Source organism: Python bivittatus, unplaced genomic scaffold (genome assembly GCF_059951505.1).
Source record: "Python bivittatus isolate LINGU-HERP-01145 unplaced genomic scaffold, Pbiv_v1 ctg000840_np1212, whole genome shotgun sequence".
Taxonomy (NCBI): Eukaryota; Metazoa; Chordata; class Lepidosauria; order Squamata; family Pythonidae; genus Python; species Python bivittatus.
Window position 1 is genome coordinate 45,232,938 of NW_028277113.1, and position 24,302 is coordinate 45,257,239.

Consider the following 24,302-nt stretch of genomic DNA (forward strand, 5'->3'; position numbering starts at 1 on the left):
ATTGCAATAATCTAATTGGGATGTGACCAAAGCCTGAGTGCCTGTGAGCAGGGCCCCCCAATCCACAAACAGGCACACAATACAGAACTCTGCAAAGGGCCCCCTGGCCACAGCTGCCACCTGCTCTTCAAGCAGGGGCTGTGAGTCCAAGAGGATCCCCAGATGGCGCATGGAATCCAGGCAAGGCAAGGCAACCTTGCCCAGATTCAAAGATGAAGTCTCTCTAGTCCCAGGATCCGTGGGCCCCAAAATCCACAGCCAGTCTTGAAAGGGTTGAGCTGGTCTGTTGTTCCCCATCCGGATCCCCACAGCCTCCAGACACTGGGATAAAACTAGACTGCTTCACTTGGATCACAGGAATGTGTGTGTGTGTGTGCGCGCGCAGAGATGTACAATCGAGTACCATTAGCGTATTGATCATTGTTTACTCTCACAAAGATACACTGAAGAAAAAGGTAGTTGGACCTTTAGTGCCTTGTCAGTTTAAAACTCATATTCTCTGCGAACCTTCACCTAGCAGTCTGCTAGGACTGCTAGCAGTCCTCCGACATTTCAATGAGGTGTCGGAGGAAAGATCTGCCATCACCTTTTCTTTCATAGATAGGGTACAGATCACATAAGTCTAAAGTCTGTTCTGTAAAATCCTGGTTTACCGTATCAGACTGTCGCCGGGGTGAGGAAGTGGGCGAAGGGAAGCTCCTTTTCAGCTCAATTTCCCAAGCCAGGCAGCGCCGAACCACAAACAATCTGACTCATTCCAACTTCTCCCGTACGCGGCTTCGTCAGGCGTCACGAGAGCCCTGCGAGTGGCGCATGCGCACCAGAGCCTCCTCTGCCTGGCTGGGTTTCAGTCGTCGCCGAGGTAGCGCCGGGAGGCAGAGGAAGAGCTGCGGCATCTACGCTTAACGGTCTCCAGGTTACAGCCGTCGCCCTCCGGTATCTCTTTGAGCCGTCGCTCTGTGTGAACGAGATGGGGTGGGGGGAGCGGGGCGGCCGGGCAGAGGCGGGCCGGGCCCACTAGGTTTCTTAGTGGGGTCTACAGGGCAGGTTTTCGACAGAGAAAGGGAGAGCCGGGAAGGCTGAGCCCCGCCGGGCCTATAATGGGCGTTAGGCGGAAGGCCCGCTCCGTTAAGGGAGAGGAGAGCAGGGAATCTGCCGCCCTCCGGGTCGAGAGAAAGCGGGGTCATTTGTCCACGCCTTGAGCTCTGGGGTTTGAGGCTCCGATCAGGGCCGCGCCCTTGGTTGTGTGGGGTTCGCTGTCCCGGGGACCCGACCACCGTCTGAGAAGACGGGAGCTCCTCCTCTGACTCCCACGGTGGCGAGGGCGGGGGGCGAAGGAGCAACCTGGCTCGGATCCCGCTCTTCTGAGAGGCGCTGCTTGGGGCGGTGGGGAACTGGGCCCCGGTTTCCTCCTCTGGCGAGGGGCAGAAACCAGCGCTAAATTATGGAAGGCGAAAAACGGGGTGGAAAAAAATAGAGAAGGGCGCTGGAGGTCTCTGGGGTCTCGTTGTTTTTTAAGGGCGCCGTCAGGAAGCTTCGCAGGGCTCTGAGGCGGGCGGTGGAGCGGCCGCGAAGGAGGACTTTAGTTCCATGAGGTAGAATGTTTGCGTAAACAGGGGAGAAGGAAGTAATTGTGCTTTTCGTGATAATTGGTTTCCCCTTACGCGGCTGTGCCTTGGCTTCCATAATGATCCGTGAGTAACTAGAAAAGGGCCAAATCGATGAATGGCTGGATTCCTACATCATGCTAAAACGTAACCGGATTTGGTTTAGTATATTGTGTGAATCCAGCCATTATGGTTTTGTGTAAAACGTGGTTTATGGATTGGAATAACCTAAGGTCTGTGGTGGCTTGGACTTGAACTCATACAGTCTTTTGCCATTGGTCGTGCTGGGGGGGTTTGATAGGATTGAAATACAAAATAATTGGAAAGCAACAAGTTATCTTCCCCTGGCTTATGTCCTGAGAATGGACAATGAAGTTTTAATTTATTCAGTAAGCCAGGATGCAGCATACTGTGTTTTACCATGGGGGAACAGAATCATAGCATTTGCTGCCTTGAAGTACTGCTCCCTTTATTTTATTAAAGTTATGTATTATTAAGGATACCGTTATCCATTATTTGCATAAATAATTTTTTACTAATAGTTTTAGGTTAATTCTAACAGCACAAGTTTATGCAGTTCTACTTCTAGCAAAAGTTTTTAGAGTTTTGATCCAAGTTGTCAGTTCTTAAAAGTATATGTACAGTGGGGCAAAAAAGTATTTAGTCAGCCACCAATTGTGCAAGTTCTCCCACTTAAAAAGATGAGAGAGGCCTGTCATTTTCATCATAGGTATACCTCAACTATGAGAGACAAAATGGGGGAAAAAATCCAGAAAATCACATTGTCTGATTTTTAAAGAATTTATTTGCAAATCATGGTGGAAAATAAGTATTTGGTCACCTACAAACAAGCAAGATGTCTGGCTCTCACAGACCTGTAACTACTTCTTTAAGAGGCTCCTCTGTCCTCCACTCATTACCTGCAGTAATGGCACCTGTTTGACCTTGTTGTCAGTATAAAAGACCCCTGTCCACAACCTCAAGCAGTCACACTCCAAACTCCATTATGGTCAAGACCAAAGAGCTGTCAAAGGACACCAGAAACAAAATTGTAGACTTGCACCAGGCTGGGAAGACTGAATCTGCAATAGGCAAGCAGCTTGGTGCGAAGAAATCAACTGTGGGAGCAATAATTAGAAAATGGAAGACATACAAGACCACTGATAATCTCCCTCGATCTGGGGCTCCATGCAAGATCTCACCCTGTGGGGTCAAAATGATCACAAGAACGGTGAGCAAAAATCCCAGAACCACATGGGGGGACCTAGTGAATGACCTGCAGAGAGCTGGGACCAAAGTAACAAAGGCTACCATCAGTAACATACTACGCCGCCAGGGACTCAAATCCTGCAGTGCCAGGCGTGTCCCCCTGCTTAAGCCAGTACATGTCTGGGCCCATTTGAAGTTTGCTAGAGAGCATTTGGATGATCCAGAAGAGGATTGGGAGAATGTCATATGGTCAGATGAAACCAAAGTAGAACATTTTGGTCTAAACTCAACTCGTGTTTGGAGGAGAGAGAATGCTGAGTTGCATCCAAAGAACACCATACCTACTGTGAAGCATGGGGGTGGAAACATCATGCTTTGGGGCTGTTTTTCTGCAAAGGGACCAGGACGACTGATCCATGTAAAGGAAAGAATGTATGGGGCCATGTATTGTGAGATTTTGGGTGAACACCTCCTTCCATCAGCAAGGGCATTGAAGATGAAACGTGGCTGGGTCTTTCAGCATGACAATGATCCCAAACACACCGCCTGGGCAACGAAGGAGTGGCTTCGTAAGAAGCATTTCAAGGTCCTGGAGTGGCCTAGCCAGTCTCCAGATCTCAACCCCATGGAAAACCTTTGGAGGGAGTTGAAAGTCCGTGTTGCCCAGTGACAGCCCCAAAACATCACTGCTCTAGAGGAGATCTGCATGGAGGAATGGGCCAAAATACCAGCAACAGTGTGTGAAAACCTTGTGAAGACTTGCAGAAAACATTTGACCTCTGTCATTGCCAACAAAGGATATATAACAAAGTATTGAGATGAACTTTTGATATTGACCAAATACTTATTTTCCACCATGATTTGCAAATAAATTCTTTAAAAATCAGACAATGTGATTTTCTGGATTTTTTCCCCCATTTTGTCTCTCATAGTTGAGGTATACCTATGATGAAAATGACAGGCCTCTCTCATCTTTTTAAGTGGGAGAACTTGCACAATTGGTGGCTGACTAAATACTTTTTTGCCCCACTGTAGATGGCACACCTTGAATTGAAAAAAGTGGTCCATTTCGTATGCTGGTTTTTTCCTCCTCCAAGGGGGTTGGAAGCATTTTTAACCCATAAAACGTTTTAACAATAAGGAGAGTCAGATAAACTAGTTGCTTATAATGTATTGTTGCTCTTTATTATAATTATTATTGGAAGTAACAAAGCCATTATGAATAGTAACCACTGATAATTTTATCTTCCATGAACTTGACTGATTCTTCCACTAAAATCATCCAAGTTGTTTGCCAACAGTATATCCTGTGGAAGTGAAGTCCATAGTTTTAAACTATGTTGAGTATATCCTCTGTTCAGGTTATTAGGAAAACCTGTACTTATTTACTTTTTAGATTCATATACAGCCTTTTGTACACAAGCTCAGAGTGGTGTTCTTTCTTCCTGTTTTCCCCCATGAGGTAGGTTGGGCTCATCAACTCCATGAGGTAGGTTGGGCTGAGAATGACTGGCCCAAAGTCACCCAGTGAGCTTCTGTGTTTGAGCATGACATTAAAGCATGACATTAAAAGACTATTCCATTATCTACACTATACATATGTTTATACACCTCTAATATATTCTCTGTTTTTTGCCTTCTTGCTAAACCAAAAAGCTCCAGTGTAACCTTTCTCATCTCTACAGATTTTTTTTCTCATAGGTATTATCAGAATTGAGCACATTATTCCATGTCAGTTATTTTTACAGGCAGCAGTATGTTTTCCGTTCTTTTTCTGATAATTCCCAATATAGAATTTGTCCCTTTTTTTGCAGCAGTTGTTGCAATACGTGTTGATATTTTCATCAAGCTACAAGCCCAAGATCCTTTCTTGGTCATTGTCAGTGTGATGGCAATGAATATAAAGTTAGGATTTTTTGGCTGAATATACAATACTTTTGTCATGCCTTTCAACTAGTTTGAGAAGATCCTTTTGGAAGTATTAAATGACCTAATTTGTATTAATTGCCTAAAATACTTTGTTATCCAGACTGTGATTCAAACAATGCCCTGCCTCATTTCTCTCATGATTCAAGTCAAGGTACACACTACAACTTACTGTGACACACAAGGCAAAAAAATCCTTGCATAAGTCTTCTGAACTCTAACCAACAATGAAATAAAGCAACACATTTGCTGTTCTTTCATTGATACCCAAAATCTGAAATTGCTGCTTCATGTTGTCTAACAGCAAAGCCAGATCTATTTATTTTTTTTCTCAGCAAACTAGGCTGCTCACCCCTAACTCTAGGTCCATGTCAGGTTCAGCCAGAAAACTCCACGAGACAGTACTGGAACACCTCAGTTACTTAATTAGCTTCCACCTACAAGACAGAATCTCGCCAGACTAACTCTAACTCCCAAAGTCTGCAACTAAACACTACACATTCCTTAGGATGGTGCCGGTCTCATCCTCTTTGCTTTCTCATGCTCAGGCTGTGGGCTGAGGAAATGTTTCTCCCTGTGACCCCAAATCTCTTTGTCCAAGTCCTCCATCATAGTCCATCAGGAACAGGCTAAAAAGAATCAGGCTTATTCAGCACTTGGAGATTCCAATATTTGTAATTTATTTATTTATTAGTCATATTTATATAGCCATCCATCTCACACAAAGTGAATCTGGATGGTGTGCAACAATAAAATAAAACAAATAGATGACAAAAAACAATCATTATAGAAAGATAAAAAGTAATTATTAAAATAAAGGTATTATCAAAATTTTTAAAATATACAAACCCCACAAAGAGAGCAGAATATCAATCATAGTGGAGCCATTTAAGAATGTCTCCAGTTCCCAAAGACCTCAGGCCTGATGACATAACCAGGTATTGAGGAACTTCCTAAACAATAGCAGGGAAGGAGTGAGCCTAACTTCAAGAGGGAGAATGTTCCACAAGGAGGGAGCCACCAAATGCAAGTCCCTGGCTGATGGAACCTGTAGCATACCTTCCCTGCCAGATCTAATGCAATGGGCTGATGTAACCAGGGAGGGGAAGTCCCTCAGATAACTCGGCCTCGTGCCATGAAAGGCTTTAAAGGTCAAAACCAGCACCTTGAATTAGACCCAGAAGCAAACTGGGAGCCAATGTAGCTCATGAAGTAGGAGCACACATAACTGCTCACACTGCGGCATTCTGTACCAGTTGAAACTTCCGGATACTCTTCAAGGATAGCCCCAAGTAGAGCGCATTACAGTAGTCCAGTCTGGAGGTGACTAGGGCGTGAGTGACTGTGAGCAGAACCTCCCAATCCAGGAAGGAGCACAACTGGCGCACAACACAAAGCTGTGTGAAGGCCCTCCTAGCCATGACTGCAAACTGCTCTTCGAGCAGGAATTGTGAGCTAGGAGGATCCCCAGATTGTGCACTGACTCTGTCTGGGGCAGTGCCACCCCATCCAACACCAAAGTTGATATAGTCCCAGAACTGGCAGGAACCAAAACCCAAAGCCACTCATTCTTGCCAGGGTTCAGTTGAAGCCTGTTGTTCCCCATCCAAACCCTCACAGGCTCCAGGCACCAGAATAAGGCATTCACAGCATCATTTAATTTGCCAGGTGCAGAGATGTGTAGTTGAGTATCATCAGCGTACTAATGATCCCCCCCCCCCCCCGCATGGCCATGGATGATGGAATTAACTCCGGAGAAAGGAGGCAAGCTAGCACAGCATCATGCCTCTCACCCCCAGTCCCCTGAGCCAATCCAGAAGGATACCATGGTTGATAGTATCAAAAACTGCCGAGAGGTCAAGTAGGGCAAGGATGGATGCACAACCTCCATCCTGCCCACGCCAGAGATCATCCAGAAGTGCAACCAGTGTTGTTTCTGTCCCATGCCTGGGTCTGAATCCTGACTGAAAAGGATCCAGATAATTTGCTTCATCCAAGGCCCTCTGAAGCTTTTGTATTCATTGTGAGAACTGTCTCTCCCCAACTCCCCCTTTCTGTATTTCAACCAGTAAGAGACTTCCCTCTTATCTAAGGCCAGTAAATATTCTCAGGGGCTTTGGTGAAGAATTTTGTCAAAAGCCCTTCAAAGTCCAGTTAAACGCTATCTACTAAATTACCCTTAATTCTGTACTTGCTGACATTCTTAAAGTGTTTGGAAAGCTAAGACAAATAAGATTTAACTTTGCAGAATCCATGTTCATTCTTCTCTTTCAAATTACCTGCATGTGCTGGAAGAGTTGGGGCAAGCCCAGATAAAGGCTGAGTAGCCAGCAAAAATGCCAAACCAGTATTTTTTGACAGATGTATATGTGCATGCATGTACGTATGTTTTCTTTTTCCTCCTCTGCTTCAGTCTGGTCAGAAGGATGATACAATATTATTCAGTTTTAGAACAAATATTGAAAGGAGTTAATTTAAAATTCTGGAAATATTAGTTCTGTACTTGTTTGATTTACAGTTTGACCCATTTTTTTTTTTTACATGAGAATGCCAGGAGTGGTTTATTCATAAAATTAACTATTTTAAATAAATACAGCCCTGAATGACACATTTAGGCCATGGCTCAAAGAAGTAAATGAAAGGCTGGGATGAGTTATATTTTTTATTTTATTTATTTATATTTCACATTTGTCATTGCCTGTCTCCCTAGAAGAGTTGTTGTTGTTTAGTCGTTAAGTCGTGTCCGACTCTTCGTGACCCCATGAACCATATTGCGCCAGGCCTTCCGGTCCTTCACTTGCCTCCCTGACTTTGCTCAGTTTCATGCTCATTGCTTCAGTCATGCTATCTAACCATCTCATCCTCTGCCGTCCTCTTCTCCTTTTGCCTTCAATCTTTCCCAGCATCGGGGTCTTCTCCAAAGAGATCTCTTTTTGCATTAGGTGACCAAAGTATCTGAGCTTGAGCTTCATTATTGATCCTTCCAATGAGCAATCAGGGTTGATTTCCTTTAAGATTGACTGGTTTGACCTCCTAGCAGTCCAGGGGACTCTCAAGAGTCTTCTCTTCCCTAGAAGTGACTCTGGGCTATTTACAGTAAATTAATAAATATTAATTAAAACACAGTAAAACAATAGACCTACACCCATGGCCAAAAGTTTTGAGAATGACACAAGGTCTGCTGCTCCAGTGTGGAAGATGGCAATGTGCATATACTCCAGGATGTTATGAAGAATGGTCAGATCAATTGCAATTAATTGCAAAGTCCCTCTTTGCCATGAAAATGAACTTAATCCCCAAAAAACATTTCCACTGCATTTCAGCCCTGCCACAACAGGAGCAGCTGATATCATGTCAGTGATTCCCTCATTAACACAAGTGTCAGTGTGTACCAGGACAAGGTTGGAGACCACTCTGTCATGCTGATTGAGTTAGAATAACAGACTGGAAGCTTTAAAAGGAGGGTGGTGCTTGAAATCATTGTTCTTCCTCTGTTCACCATGGTTACCTGCAAGGAAACACATGCAGCCATCATTGCTTTGCACAAAAAGGAATTCACAGGGAAGGATATTGCTGCTACTAAGATTGCACCTACATCAACCATTTATCAGATCATCAAGAACGTCAAGGAGAGAGGGTCAATTGTTGTGAAGAAGGTTTCAGGGCACCCAAGAAAGTCCAGTAAGTGCCAGGACTGTCTCCTAAAGGTGATTCAGCTGCGGAATCAGGGCACCACTAGTGCAGAGCTTGCTCAGGAATGGCAGCAGGCAGGTGTGAGTGCATCTGCACGCACAGTGAGGCGAAGACTTTTGGAGGATGGCCTGTTATCAAGAAGGGCAGCAAAAAAGCCACTTCTCTCCAGGAAAAACATCAGGGACAGACTGACATTCTGCAAAAGGTACAGGGATTGGACTGCTGAGGACTGGGGTAAAATCATTTTCTCTGATGAATCCCCTTTCCGATTGTTTGGAGTATCCGGAACAAACCTTGTCCGTAGAAGAAAAGGTGAGCGCTACCATCGGTCCTGTGTCACGGCAACAGTAAAGCATCCTGAAACCATTCATGTGTGGGGTTGCTTCTCAGCCAAGGGAGTGGGCTCAGTCACAATTTTGCCTAGGAACTCAGCCATAAATAAAGAATGGTACGAAAACATCCTCCAAGAGCACCTTCTCCCAACCATCCAAGAACAGTTTGGTGACGAACAATGCCTTTTCCAGCATGATGGAGCACCTTGCCATAAGGCAGAAGTGATAACTAAGTGGCTTGGGGACCACAACATCGAGATTTTGGGTCCGTGCCCAGGAAATTCCCCAAACCTTAATCCCATTGAGAACTTGTGGTCAATCCTCAAGAGGCAGGTGAACAAACAAAAGCCCATGAATTCTGACAAACTCCAAGCATTGATTATGCAAGAATGGGCTGCCATCAGTCAGGATGTGGCCAAGAAGTTGATTGACAGCATGCCAGGGCGAATTGCAGAGGTCTTGAAAAAGAAGGGTCAACACTGCAAATATTGACTCTTTGCATAAACTTAATGTAACTGTCAATAAAAGCCTTTGACACTTATGCAAATGCTTGTACTTATACTTCAGTATACCATCGTAACATCTGCACGAAGATCTTCCAACATTGGAGCAGCAGACCTTGTGAGAATTAATCTTTGTGTCATTCTCAAAACTTTTGGCCACGGGTGTACAAATAATACATAATAAATATCTTCCAAGATTGATGGTAAAATTATTAGGCTTGGGGAGTATCCTCACTTATATCAATTAACTAAAACTGTTGGATCCCAAATACTCTACTAACTTGGATAAAAGTAGCATCAGTTGTAATTGTTAATTTTGCAGGTTAAATTTATAAAGCATGAACAACATTTGTTTTAAGTTCTTGCTACTCAAAATTGATTAAATATAATCCTGAAAATGCCCTTACATTTTGGAAAGGGGTTTTCAGTGGAGGAATGGTTGGTGAAGATAATGGAACTTACTGAGATGGCTAAATTGACTTCTTTGATCGGAGAAAAGACAATATCTACATTTATTGCTGACTGGAAACCCCTTATTTTTGCATAAAACAGAAAAAAAATGAACTTATGATTTATGGTTTTGGTGATTAGACAGGCTAGATTATAGAAAGCAGAAAGTTAAGCTGTAACCATAGAGTAAGAGATAAATTTATAATTGTACCCATAACTGCTGTAAAGAAGATTGGAAGCTACTTTGTATCTTTTTTCTTTCTTTTCTATTTTTCTTCTTTTTTTCCTTTTTTGTACTTTTAGCTTTCTCTTTGATTTATTTTTTTTTCTTACTTTATATTAGTTTGTATTAGTTTTTATCTTTCTTTTTAACATCTTTAATAAAAAATTATATTAAAAACAAAGGAAAGGGTTTTCAGGTCACCTGAAGACCAGCTAGGAGAACCAGTGCATCCCAACCAGTGTATTTAATTAAAAAAAATCATATGCCTAGGCCTGATCCAGTCAAGAAGCAGGCACAAATACATATGAAGGAATGTCCTAGACATTCTTTGTTTTCCATTTTTATCTCAGTGTGAGCACATAGGCTTATACAAACAACATTGACAGGATTGTGGGAAGTAAATGGTTCCCACATTCTTACCTAATCTGCCTTATGTGATTATAGCATTGTAGTTATAGATATATAAACCCCAACCTGGTAGCTGTATTATTAGACACTCTTGTAGTCTATATACTACTAAAACCAGGCCTGTGAAGTCAGAGTCAGAAGCAATTCTTGGGTTACTGGAGTTGGAGTTGGTAAAAATGTATCGAGTCTGACTTCTAATAAATTTAAATTGTAATATAAATAATATAATATGTTAAAATTTTCTATTCCATAGACAATAATTTGATTAACCTATTTTTTTTCAGGATATATTTTAATTTTAATGCCTTGTATGTTGCGTGCTTGCAGTCGATATAGGAAACATATAATTAGTGTATTTATATTTCCTATAGTTGGAGTCGGAGGTACCATGAATAATAGTCGGAGGTACCATGATTTTGCTATTATCACCGAAGATAAATTCCTTGTGTATGTTTTATACTTGGCCATTAAAGTATTGGTAAAGGAGTTGGAGTTGAAGGTTTTATGTGCTGACTCCACAGCCCTAAAACTCTCATGTCTGTAACCTTCAAGTAGGTGAAACTCTGCATCATAGGGCAACAATTTTTGAACCAAGGTACCTCAAATAGGCTAATTTACAGAATGCATCCCAAATCTGAGACCCATTACTCCTGTTGGATTGAAATTTGGGAAATTTGTGGCTGCTTCAGCACTGCTGTGCTGCTGCACCGCTGTGGTCAGCCCAAGTCACATGATGGTCGTGAGCATATCCCTGACCTCTTTCCTGGCTCATTCTGTCCCCTTTGCTGAATTGGCTGGCACAAAGCCGGACAGGTGGAGATTGGCTGCTTTGGAAATAAGGCAGAAATTTGAAATCTCTTAACGGCTTTGGGCATTGAGGGAAGGATGAAGGAGCAACTTGGCTACCTGCTGGCAAGGTAGGGTTGGCTAGGGGGCACTGGTGGTTGACAGGTGAACTCTCTTCCTCCCTCGAGGGAGGGGACTCTTGAGGACATGCCAGAATGGGGAGCGGGGATACAGTTTTCCTCATGATCTGCATCTCTCTTTGGTCCACCTCCTCCCAGCAAAGTGGCAGGCAGTTCCATGGGTCAGCCGAGGAGGAGGAGGCTTCAGAGCTCTCCTGAGGGTAGTGAGGGGAGGGCAAATTGTGCAAGCCTATATTATATGTGGGATGGATGGAGGGAGGGAGGGAGGGAGGAAGGAAGGAAGGAAGGAAGGAAGGAAGGAAGGAAGGAAGGAAGGAAGGAAGGAAGGAAGGAAGGAAGGAAGGAAGGATGGATTCTGATGCTCCCTGCCAGCTTCCCACAAGCAAAGTCAATGAGGAAGCTGGCAGCAAGTCTCAAGTCATTCCCACTGCTTTTTTGTCCTTGGTCATTCTGTTTCTCTGTTTAGGTAAGGAAAAATCTTTGAAACAATGACCCAACAGGTCACGAGTTGTCTAGTTTTCTTCTAAATGAACATGCTTAGAATTATGCTATAGTTTTTATAGTAGACTTTTGCAAATTTAGTTTGGACTGTTAAATAGCTTTTTTGAATTGTACTTAGAATGAACATTGAAATACTTTATTTGCTCATTTAAAAACTTTTTCTCTGTAGTGAAAATGTCGCTGTATCCTTCCCTGGAGGACTTAAAAGTAAACAAATTAATTCAGGTATGGCAAAATACATTTTATAATAAAGATGAACTTTTCTTGTGGCTAGAACTCAGGATTTGAGATTTCTGAAGTATCACCATAACAGTAGCTTAAAAAATATTTTCGGTATAAATATTAAATTTCATTATGTATATAACAAAAAATCACCTGGAAAGATGAAACTCACATTTTTTCTAGGAGCACTCTTAGTTATCCTGTTAAAACAAACTGAAGAATATTTCCATATCCAAAATTGGTCAGCTGTAGGTTGGCATGAGTAATTCTCTTAATCTGTTTATGCCTGATAAGCAGAATAGGGCTACCCATAGCTTTGTATAATGCTAGAGGGTATATTCTATACCTTACTAGACAAATGATTTCAGCAACCATGGTTTGAATGCTATGGGCAGGTCATCCCATTTCTGACATGTGGCCCTACCATGGTTTACTTCAGATACCTGTGGAAGCTAATCTTAAGGCCTGATTGCAGCTTTAAAACTTGATTTCTTGAGAGAATGTGGTATTGCTGGGGGAAGAATAAACCCTTCTCTTACTAGCAGTGACCTTCCACTAAGATGATAATCAGCCCTAAAAACAGTATCAATTAATAATAATAGAGGTGATTTTCAAGTCTGACAGAGGGGACAAATAACCTATCTATCAACTGACGCTAAGTATACAGGTAGTCCCCAGTTTAAGAACGAGTTCCATTCCCAAGGTCTGTCCTTAAGTTGAATTTGTATGTAAGCCGGAACAGTATTATTGTATAATACTGTATAAGTAGTATTGTGTAATGAACTTGAACCATTGTGTATTTAACTTGAATCACTGTATATTTAATTTGAATTTTGCTACAGTAGGGTCCATTCTTGACTATGGGTTGTCTGAAACCCAGGTATTCCTAATCTGGGGACTACCTGTAGATAAGAACTGAGAAAACATGGAGGAACTTTTCGAAAGAGGTGATGATTTTCCTGAGAAATATGTAGGCCAGATGGGACACATCCTTGGACCACATTCAACCTGTTGGCCAAAAGTTCTCCATGCCACTTCAATGATTAGTGTTAGATGAGAACTCCAGTGACCTGGGTTTAAACCCTAATCAGCCAGTAAACTGACTGGGTAATCTTGAATCAAAATTTCAGCCTTAAGTACTTGAGGGAAGATAATTTATACCAGCTGCAGCTCCTGGAAGAAAATGGAGATACCCTAACTTTTTATAAGTTATAACTCACCATAATGTGGACAAATAAGATAGTATTCCTTTTTGTCTCTTTATCTCTCTATCATCATTGTATTGTCATTGTGCACATAGAAGTAGAGACTGTAAATGACACTGATGCATGCTGCTTTTGCTACATGCTAGTTAAGCCCAACATCTAGTATTTTTATGTTTTGTACAGCCAAATAGAACAGGAAATAGGATACAATGTTATTACAATGAAGCTAGGCATAACATGGGTGGGGCATGGGTTAAGCTTTTTGTTTTTTGCTTAACTTCAAAGATGTTTTAGACAGGAAAGCAGTGTTCGCTTTATCTCACTGATTCTCTGATCAATATCTCCTTTTCCAAAGTTTTTGTCTTCCCATTTTTCCTATGTGAATTTAACTTATCAAATTGCAGCCAATTGTGACTGCAGTAAAATAAAATAAAGAAAGGTTCTTACTGTTGATTCAGATCTAGTTGAGCATTTGGAGACTTGCTTCTTAAAATTATGTCTTGCATAATGAAGAAACAAATAACTACAAATGCTAATAAAATCCACTTCATTCACATGTGATTAACATATACATTACTGTTTAAAAACATACAAGTAGTCATCACTTAACAGTAATTGGGCATTTCTGTCGCTAAGCAATGCAGTTGTAAAGCGCAACATCATATGACCTCATTGCTTAGCAATGGCAATCCTGAAAGTTCCTGTTGCCATTGTTAAGTGAGGACCTTCTCGCAACTTCCTGCCTGTTTCCAACAAGCAAAGTCAATGGGGAAGCTGACAGGAAGTCACAAGCCCCAGGTGGCTTGCAAGCAGGCTGGCGGGCAGGTAAATGGCTGCTTTAGCATGACTGGGTGGGGGGTGGCTGCTTCTGAGTGGGGGAGGATGAACCAGTGGCCACTGCAGCACTTCATGAAGGTGGTGGGGCTGGGGCTGGCTGCTGCCAGGGGTGAGAGGATGTGCCGTTGCTACTGCCAGGTGAGGGAGAGTGCGTCAGTGGCTGCTGCTGGGGGGGGAGGGTGTGTTGGTGGTGGCACAAGCATGGCCAGGTGTCCACTATGGAGTGCAGGCAGGAGGTGCTACAAGCGAGCACACACCACAGAGTACAAGATCCCCAGAATCTCGTACTCCATAGCTGGGATCCTCAGGAGAAAAAGCCGTGGGGGTGGGAGCAACTTACAGGAGCGACTTGCAACCTTTCCTGCTGGCTTCCCCATTGACTTGTGGGAAGCTGGCAGGAAAAGTCACAAATAGTGATCATGTGACCATGGGATGCTGCAACCATCATGTGAGCTGGTTGCCAAGTACCCGGATCACAATCACATGACCACAGGGGTGCTAGAATGGTCAGAACTTCAAGGACCGGTTGTAAGTACCACTCATTCAGCACTGTTGTAACTTTAAACAGTCACCGAATGAGTGGTTGTTAACTGAGGACTACTTGTAAAATGTTCTATATTTTTATGTAGTTTAATCCTCATAAATGTTTTTTTTTTAATTTCATCTTTCTGAGTAGGCTCAGACATCCTTTGCTTCAAACCCAGCAATTCTATCTGAAGCTTCGGCACCCATCTCCCAAGATGGAAGTAAGTTGCTATAGGATATGAAAATAGTTTGGAAAATGCTTAATACTGTGTATAAATTTCATTGATTGTAGAAGGACTCAGTGTTTTAAATGCTTGTGGTTATTATATGTTTTGCTCTTATTGAAATCTTATTTTTTATAATAATTTTTATTAAAACTTTTAATTGCAACAGTAAAAGATAATACAAACGAAAAAAGAAAAAAGTGCAAGAAAGGGGAAAAAAAAGCTAAGAAAGCAACTTCCTACCCTCATCGTGTATAAACAATTTCTTAATCTCTTCCCTTCTCTTAATATATATAAAACTCTTCATCCCATAACTTATTTCTTAACTACAGGCCTAAAATAATAACATTAATTAACATATATCAAACTAAACATTTCACATCTCAACTCTTAGCTGTAAGCAACACTACATTTGAAAGGCATAAAGTGGTCCTGATATCCTAGTGTAAACAAAAAACTAAAATTTAACATGACGAAGAGGGACCATTTCTCCTTTAAAAAAAAACCTCACAAATAACCCTTTTTCTAGAGTAACTGTAGGGAAAAAAGTTTAAACACCATGTTAACTGTAAGCAAGCCTATACACAACATTTTTCCATTTCAAATGCCAAGTATTCCAAAGAGAGTCACCCCAAATAACAACATATGATTCAAATAAACATTCCGTATCTCAACTCTTTAACTATAAACAAATCCACATTTAGCAAATATAAAGTGATCCTAGTATCATAATCTAAACAAAAGGCTAAACTTTAACATGACGAAGAGGAATAATTTCCTTACTTTAAGTAAAAAGACAGTTAAATACAGTCAGTTTAAATGCTATCAAATTAGGATACATAAAGTAACTACAGTATAGAGGAAAAAGCTTAAACAACATGTTAAATATAAGCAAATCCAGTACACATCATTTTTCCAGTCCAGATATCAGCAAATCCAAAGAGAACTACCCAAAATAGCAACATATCTATTTTAGCCCTGGTCAAATAAATTGACTTTATATTCTTTATTTTTACATACAACAGTCTTGCTCTTTAATCCATTCAGATGATTGTTTATCCTTATTTCAAATTTCTTCAGTACTTTATACAGCCTCTTTTGTGAGTTCAGCAAAAAGAAATTGTTCCAATTGCTCTCTGGGATTGTCGTTTTTATTTCCTTCTTGATTTTTAAAGCCTCATCCAATTTTTTTCTTTATATGTTATGACAAATTCCTATTCAAATTCTTTCTCATGTTGTTCTCGGGTAGATTTTGTTGCATATCTTTTTCTGTAATATCTTCTTCTGGGAACAAACTGTTCCCAAGAAGACACGACATAGCTGACATAATTGATTCAAAGTCCCTGTGCAGTTCCCAGTAGAGTTCCTCAAAGTTATCTCTGCCATTATAAGTTACTTGTCTTGTTAGGTCTCCAATATCAAAAACAGTTTTTCTTTCCCTCAAAAATGCATTTATACTTTAAGGTTAATTTCAAAGTCTCAGTATTCAAAATCCACTATTCCAACATTTTCTGAGCTGTTAATCCATTTAAAACTTTCTATAGCCAAAACTTTGTCTTGCTTTTTGCTGTTTATTTTAAATTTTTAAAGCTTATAAAGATGCATCTTTGTTTTATTATATTAAGTATTAAAGGCACTCACTTGGTGTTTGCAGCCTTGTCACTTTGAAGGTGTCTGACTTCTTTTAGGCAGTTAATAGGCAATTTCTGAAAGTGGTTTGCAAAGGAAGTATGAACTTAGTGTCCTTTAAAAAGACTCCATTTGTGACTGGAGCAATTATGGCAAATTCCCTTGTCTCCTGATTCTCCCACCCTCTGCAGACTGCTATCTTGCAGTATCCTTGTGCAGAGCAACCATAAGGAAAACAGCTTGGGCAATGTTGTGTGCTCTCTTTGTCCAGAGAGGGTTGAAGGAGCTGATCTACATGTTGGGTCCCTGTTTGTGACCGTAAATATTGGCACTGCTTTTTGCAGAGCCATCTTTGGTCTGCCATCTTCCCCAGAAGTTAGAGACCTTACTTGCATAGTCCAAGCATATATTTATTTTCTAGCCTTTGAAATCCTGTCTGATCTCAAAACAAATGAATTTTGCAGGTTTCAATTAAAAAAAAAAAAAAGCTCAATGGTGTGCTGTATCTTCTATTTTATTATTTGTACTTGGAATATATATATATATATTTTCCGAGAATGATAGGATTGATTTCTATATAAACATTTGTTATAAAATAAATCAAACTTACTGAAATGCTTACATTCAGTTTGGAATTTTGAACACATAGGAATGCAGTATAGATTTTGTGTCTGTTGTCTTGTTTTCAAACACAAAACCATTCATTCCCTGTAGTGTAGAATCATTGTAAGATAATGCAATGTTGCTAAGGTATTGAAGTAAACTTCAGGTAAGTGAATTCAGTACTTCCAAGTAGCATGTTAACTTTTTACAGATTCCAGAGGATGAGATTAGTGAAATATGGGGTATGCTGTTGATTTCGCCAAGAGTATAACTGAAGGGGCAGAAATACAACTATAACAATTATAGATTATCACTTATTTTTACTTTTTTTCAGATTTATATCCTAAATTATATCCTGAACTTTCCCAATATATGGGTCTAAGTTTGAATGATGACGAAATACAAAGAAACCTGTCAGTGATTCCTGCAGCAAATTCACAGGCGGTAAGTGTCACTACAGAGAACAGGAATTCCTTTAGTCTTTACTGATTTTGAGGGATTGAATTGCTCAAGAAAAAAAGAAGGAAAAGATGGGATACTTTCTTGTGTAATCCCTACCCTGTAATTGAAAAAATCATTAAAACAATCTTACATGTGCTATGTTAAAACAGTGGATGTATTTGTTGATCCTGAAATTGCTCGTCTTGTAATCATCATTGTAATTGTGATTTTATAGATGCTAAAAAATATTATTGTGATACCACACATAGGTCTGGCCCATTTACATCAAAGATCTATATCTGATAATAGGCTTTGTCATGGTTTTTAATTTGTTTTTTTTGTTTTTTTGTAATCTATAGCTTGTTGCAAGACCTGCATCAGATTACATGGTAGCTCCAGTAACTGGGAATGATGCTGGAATTCGTCGAGCAGAAATTAAGCAAGGGATCCGTGAAGGGATCTTGTGTAAAGATCAGGATGGAAAAATTGGTCTTCGTCTTAAATCAGTGGACAATGTATATATGATAAATTTTATCATGCTAGAATTTAAAATAGACGAATTGTTACATATAGATGTATTCTTCATAATTTATCTTTAAGCTCTTAATCTACTACATGACTTTCAATATATCACATGTAAATTGGGCAGCAAGAAATATTTTAAAAAATCAAAAAGTTTTGTATTTATGAGTCAAAAAGAAATTGCTAACATTTTTTAAATTAATCATTCTCATGGGTAATAAAATTATATAATAGTATAATACAATACTGGCTTAATACATTTTATTAAGTTTAAATATGTCTTTTGAAATTAAAATTTCAGGGATTGGTGGTTGTAATCTTTGTAATGTAGTGTTAATAGAAGCTCGGGACTTACTTATTTTTAAAAAAAGGGTAGCAAATGTGTTCACTATGTTTCTCTTCTGTTTTTAATGTGTTGGGGAAATATATATGCAATCATCTAAAACTTGCAAATGCTATTTTGTTTTAGGGTATATTTGTTCAGCTGGTTCAGGCAAACTCTCCAGCCTCACTGGCTGGCCTGCGATTTGGAGACCAGATTCTGCAAATCAGTGGTGAAAATTGTGCTGGATGGAGTTCTGAGAAAGCTCATAAAATTCTGAAACAAGCTCCTGCAGAGAGAATTTCCATGATTATTCGAGACAGGTAAACTTGCATTTCATTTCACTTCACTTCACTTCACTTCACTTCACTTCACTTCACTTCACTTCACTTCACTTCACTTCACTTTTTTAATTTTACTTTTTAAATTTTATTTATTTATTTTATATCAGCTGGAAGCTGGAAGCTGGAAGCTCTTTGGAAGGAGTTATATTGACATATTAGTAAGGACTGTGTGTTTTATATTTTTAACTTGAAAGAATAAGCTTCTGCAAAGCCAGTGAATTTGGGGTTAATTTTATTGTGAACGGTTTGTTCAGTAGTATATTCAATGAATTTCATGAGTAGTAAAATATGAATATTTTTCTTCTAGGCCTTTTGAGCGGACTATTACCATGCACAAGGACAGTACAGGACATGTTGGCTTTATTTTCAAAAATGGAAAAATAACTTCAATAGTAAAGGATAGTTCTGCTGCAAGAAATGGACTTCTTACTGAACACAACATCTGTGAAATTAATGGGCAGAATGTAATTGGCCTGAAGGTGAATGATGTGTTTTTTGCAAATAACTGGTTCAAAAATGAACTCTATTTTGTCAGTTAAACTGACAAAAAAAAAATCAATTTGTAAGCATATCAGTAATATCCACGGCTTTCTGTTTTAAAACAAAACAATAGCAGCCACTATATTTTTGTTCTTGCAGTGACCTGGGTTTCTGCCTTTAGTAGAGATTATTACCAACTACAGCCTTATTTTAGTTAGCTTTTCTATCTTCAGGTTCTTTTCCATAGAAGTGCTCCCATATAGCTTCAGCAGTCTGTTCAGGTTGCCCAACAGACTATTTTAGTTGTTTTCAGAGCTACTAGTCAATCAGTCTTCTCTTCTAAAGAGCTGCTGGCTTTTCTTGCTAGTAAAAAAAAATAAATAACCACTCACATATTCACTTGCTGAATTGTAGCTGTATGCATGACTTTCTCTGTTGCTGTTAGTCTCTTTGCTAGCTTTGAAGATCTAGTAACATGTAAGGATAGCAGTCATCTCTCAAATAATCAGACACTATTTTTTGCCTGTGGTTATATTTTATTTAAACTATTGCAAGTTACCCTTGCAATAGTTAGACTAAAACAAAATTTAATTTAACAAAATTAAAACCACTGTGGTTATCAAAACTTTTCAAAACAACTTCAAAGCTTATTAGAATTTATGACTTTTTATATCTTGTTTAACAGGATTCCCAGATTGCAGACATATTATCAACAGCTGGAAATATAGTGACCATTACTATCATGCCTTCCCAAATCTTTGAACACATAATAAAGAGGTATGTGTAAAAAAAAATTAAAATGTGTATAGTATGGGCTCTTTATCTTTTGAAAGGATGGATAACGTGCAGTTACAATAAAATACAGATAGTCTTCATTTACTGACCATGTGTTTAGTGGCTGTTTAAAGTTACAGTGGAGCTGAAAAGATAACTTTATGGCTAATTTATGACCTTTGCCTGTCCCTCAGTCACGTGACCACCATTACAGTCAGTACGTGTTGTCCTGTGCCTGACATGTGATTTTTCCTTTTTTCCCCACCTTGCAGAGCAGAGAGATTGGAGAGGAAGGGATTGCAAGAAAGTAAGCTGTTTGCTCTTCTACACACTGAAAGTAATGCAGTCGTGCAGGCAGTTGAAATCCCTTCCTCTTCAATCTCCCTGCTCTGTGAGGGGGGGAAGCAAGTGATTTCTTTTTTTTTTAGTAGTAATTTTATTAAAAATTACAATTAAAAAGATAAAAACTAACAAACTAAAAAAATATATACTGGTAGTCCTCGCTTAATGACCATTGGTTTAATGATGGTCCAGTGTTACGATAGCCTTGGAAAAAATGCTTTACAAGCCCCACGGTCACAAGATCATGATTTGCGACCCTTTTTAGGATGGTTGTTAAGCAAATCACCATGATCATTAAGCAAATTCTGGCAAAAAATGTCCATTGGGGAAGCTGGATTTGCTTAACCATGTGATTCGCTTAACAACCATTGTAAAGAAAGGTTGTACAATCAGCTCCAATTTGCTTAAGAACCAAATCCCTTAGCGACCTAAATTCCAGTCTGTATTGTGGTCGGATAGTGAGGGCTACTTGTAAAAGAATAAGAAGAGAAAATAGAAAGTGTAAAAAAGAAAAAAATAGAAAAGAGAGAAAAAATAAGAATATAGTGAAGAAAAAGAAAAGAAATATGTAAAGAAATGACTTCCCCGTCATCACAAGTAGAAACAGTTTTATACTTTTAACAATCTTGATCTTTATTCCCTTCAAATAATGTCCTAGAACTTGATTTGTTTTCATTCTTTCTTTCACACAAAATTCTTCAAAGCTTTAACAAGCCTCTTTTGTAAATTCAATATAGGAAAGTTATCCAGGTCACTATTTTAGTTTGTTATTTGTATATCCCTTTTAATTGTTAAGATAACCACTGGTTTCATTTGCATGCCCAGTGTAGCATCTTTTTCCATATCATTCTTGTAGCCTGTAATTTTCAAATCCACTTTCAGATCAGTCTCAGTCTTGCCTGGTAAAACTTCTTCCTCTTGCATAAATCTTTTTATCTATAGAGGCAGACACTTAAAATTAACTTCTGGGGCCCATTGTTCAAAAGTATCCTTCAGTAAGTCCAATGTTAAAATATTTTGCTCCATTCTGTATTAGTAAGTCAAATTTAAGTGTTCTTCTCCTTTAATTGTAATCTTTAATTCCTTCTAGTTCCCTCTAATGTCCATCCTTCAAAGTCTCATCCTATCATGTTTTATTTTTTTAAGATAATTCAAAACAAAAGCATTTTTCCACAGGAAGGAAATAATTAATTCTAAAATCTTACTTCAAATCCATCTGGACCCTTAGTCCGTTTGCAACTTTCTAGAATCAAAGTTCTAATCACACTTTCGCTGTTTATTCCAAAAGAATTTTTTTTAAGTCCTTAAACTTGTATTAAAAACTTCTTTCATTAAGGATTGAAGGATACTCACCCAGTGCTGTAAAACTTGTTGATCCAAAGGTTCCTAATAGCTGAAAAAGAGTTAACGAGCAGTATCAAAAAGTGATTAGAAAAGGAAGTATGTGAACCCAGTGTCCTTTTTGAAGGCATTGACCCTCATCTCCCAGAGCTCTAAACCTGCCGGCCTGCTATCTTGTGGTTTTCTTGCAAGGAGCAACTTACGGAGCACTTCTGGGCAATCTCCTTGTCCAGAGAGGAATTATGAAGAGCCGGTCTACTCGCTGGCTCTTCATTCTGCTGCAGTCATCGGCTCTGTTTTTAGCAGAGCCTTCTTCAGTTCACAATTTCTTCCCCAGAAGTCTGGAAAGCGATTTCTGTAGGCAACCTCTCCTGTGCCTGACCCTTTCCTACTACCAGCACAGTTCCATTGCTTTCGATGTGTAGAAGAGCAAACAGCTTACCCTCTTGAAATCCCTTCCTCTCTACAGTGGACGAATGGATCATAAAATTAATGCAATTGGCTCAAATGGCGAAGTTAACAGCGTTAATAAGAGATAATACTGTTTCTAAATTTGTCTCCTCATGGCAACCCTTCTCAGATTACATGCTTGTGGGAACAAAGTGAGGTTTTGAATGTGGGCTTTAATGATTAGATGGTTTGTGTTGGTAGAAATAATGTGAATTTGGATTAATTAGTGGTAAGAGATTAACTTTTTTTGGCTTGGGAACTAGGGGTCAGTCTGGAGAGATTGATGTCGGGTTCAGCCCAAAGAACTCCAAGAGACAATGCAAATACAGTTCTGTTGCGTTTATTAGCTACAACCTCCAGACAGAAAATCTCCCCAGACTGAACCCTAGTTCCCAAGCCAGCCAGCCACAACACCATGAATTCCTTAGGAAGGTGCCAGCCTCATCTTCTTGAACTTCCCACATTCCTACTGGGGGCTAAGAACACGCTTATCTCCCTGAGCCTGGCCTTCATAAGTCCATTCCATCACAGTTTACCTGTATTGGGAGTAACATCTGCAGTCCAGCAGCTTTATCCACTATTAAATTGGAAAGCATATAAACTTTGCTATTGAAATCAAAGTTAACTGAAAACTTGACAAGAAACTTCAAGAATTGAAATTGTTAAGAATAAGCATATTAATGAAATAGAAGGGAATATATGTAGTTCAAGGTTGAACTGTGGAGTCTGTGGTGCCCTGTGAGCTTGGTTGTTTGCTTGCAGACGTTTCATTACCCAACTAGGTAACATCATTAATGAAAATGAGTGTGGGTTTGCTCCCTGTTTATTTGCAGTAGATTGTCCTGCCAGTTTTGGTAGGGGTGTGGTTTTCTCCTTGGTAGTTCCTTAATTAGGGTATTGTTTTCTGCTTGATCGCAACCAAGCTCAGAGAGCACCAAGGACTCCACATCTTAATGCAAGTTATAATTCTACACATATCTTTGCTCATAGAATAAAATCGTAGAACAAGACTGTTAATATTAACTCATTGACAGATAATTTAAATATTTTGCTCTGTTCTTTTTGTAATTCTGCAAGTTTTGAATGTTGCATATTCTTTTATGGGCTAATACATTGTTAACTCTTTTTCTAGGATGGCTTCAAGTGTTATGAAAAGCTTGATGGATCATACTATTCCTGAAGTCTAAAATTTATTTTGGATGCATTTGTAATTGAAACACTGCTAAACATGGGCTACTATGACTCTGCAATATTTACATTCTGCACATGAGCCTTTCTTTGATATGAGATGCTGCATTGAGCATTTATATTACATTATGGCTGGGAACGTCAGTTTAACATAAAACCTTGTTCAAATTTTGCATTTTGTATTCATTATGCTACTTTGACAAAACATATGCTTCTTTCATAGGGTTATACTGTGTAGGCCAGGAAAATTTCTGTTAGTCATTAAAATAGAAGAAAACGTTCATGCAAGTGTCTAGTATTTGCTCTCTTTGATCCAGATATACTGCTGCTCTTTGTACTTTTTCAGACAGATTCATTTTTGTACTGCATCTATCTGTGAGAATATTCATAACTTAGTGTTAATTAACTGGTTTTAGTAATCTTGTTTACGGAAAGCATGCTGGTTAAACTGAGCATAGCTTGTATTTATCATTCCATAACTGTTTTAAAATAATATGTATAGATAAATTCGTCTTATTGCTGTCGCACAGTCATTCTAATATGCTTATATTTTGTTGCCTTAATCCTCTTAAAACAGAAATAAAGTTGCAAATATATTCACTTCCTAAATGGGTAGATTTTGCATTGATGAATCTTTAAATACTTCCTGTTAGCATAAGGAAAGCAGAGAAAGTTAAGCATTTTACTTCAACTGTATGTTTTATGGGCTCTTGGGACAGTAAAATAAATATAGGCTAGTATTTCTCTTTTATATGAACAAATTTTACTAACACTAAAATATATTATTGGAGATGAGGAACTTTATTTTAATAACATACCCATTTGGGGCTTTTAGTAAATAACCAATTTATTTCTTTTCTAATAGATGGTAATTGTAGTAAGAAAACCGTCAGCAGTTTACTGATGAAGTTCCATTACTGGAACTTTATTTTCAAGACTAGATGATAAACTCATCCTGGCAGATGGCCAGAAGGAAAAAGTTAGAACTACAGGCATGTAATATGTGAATTCTGTCACAGGTAAATAGTACAGGGAAGTTGGAATTTTATCCTTAACTCCTTAGCAGTAATCTCTG

The 24,302-nt window shown here is 39.2% G+C and overlaps 1 protein-coding gene across 1 annotated transcript; it reads left to right on the forward strand.

The window, feature by feature from the left end:
• Positions 1-802: 802 nt before the first annotated feature.
• Positions 803-23,827, forward strand: SDCBP (syndecan binding protein). Its single transcript, XM_007421633.4, has 9 exons — positions 803-936; positions 11,948-12,003; positions 14,719-14,788; positions 17,358-17,467; positions 17,824-17,979; positions 18,456-18,631; positions 18,960-19,131; positions 19,818-19,909; positions 23,172-23,827. The coding sequence occupies exons 2-9, from the start codon at positions 11,953-11,955 to the stop codon at positions 23,224-23,226; spliced, it is 882 nt and encodes a 293-aa protein (XP_007421695.1). The 5' UTR covers positions 803-936; positions 11,948-11,952; the 3' UTR covers positions 23,227-23,827.
• Positions 23,828-24,302: the final 475 nt, after the last annotated feature.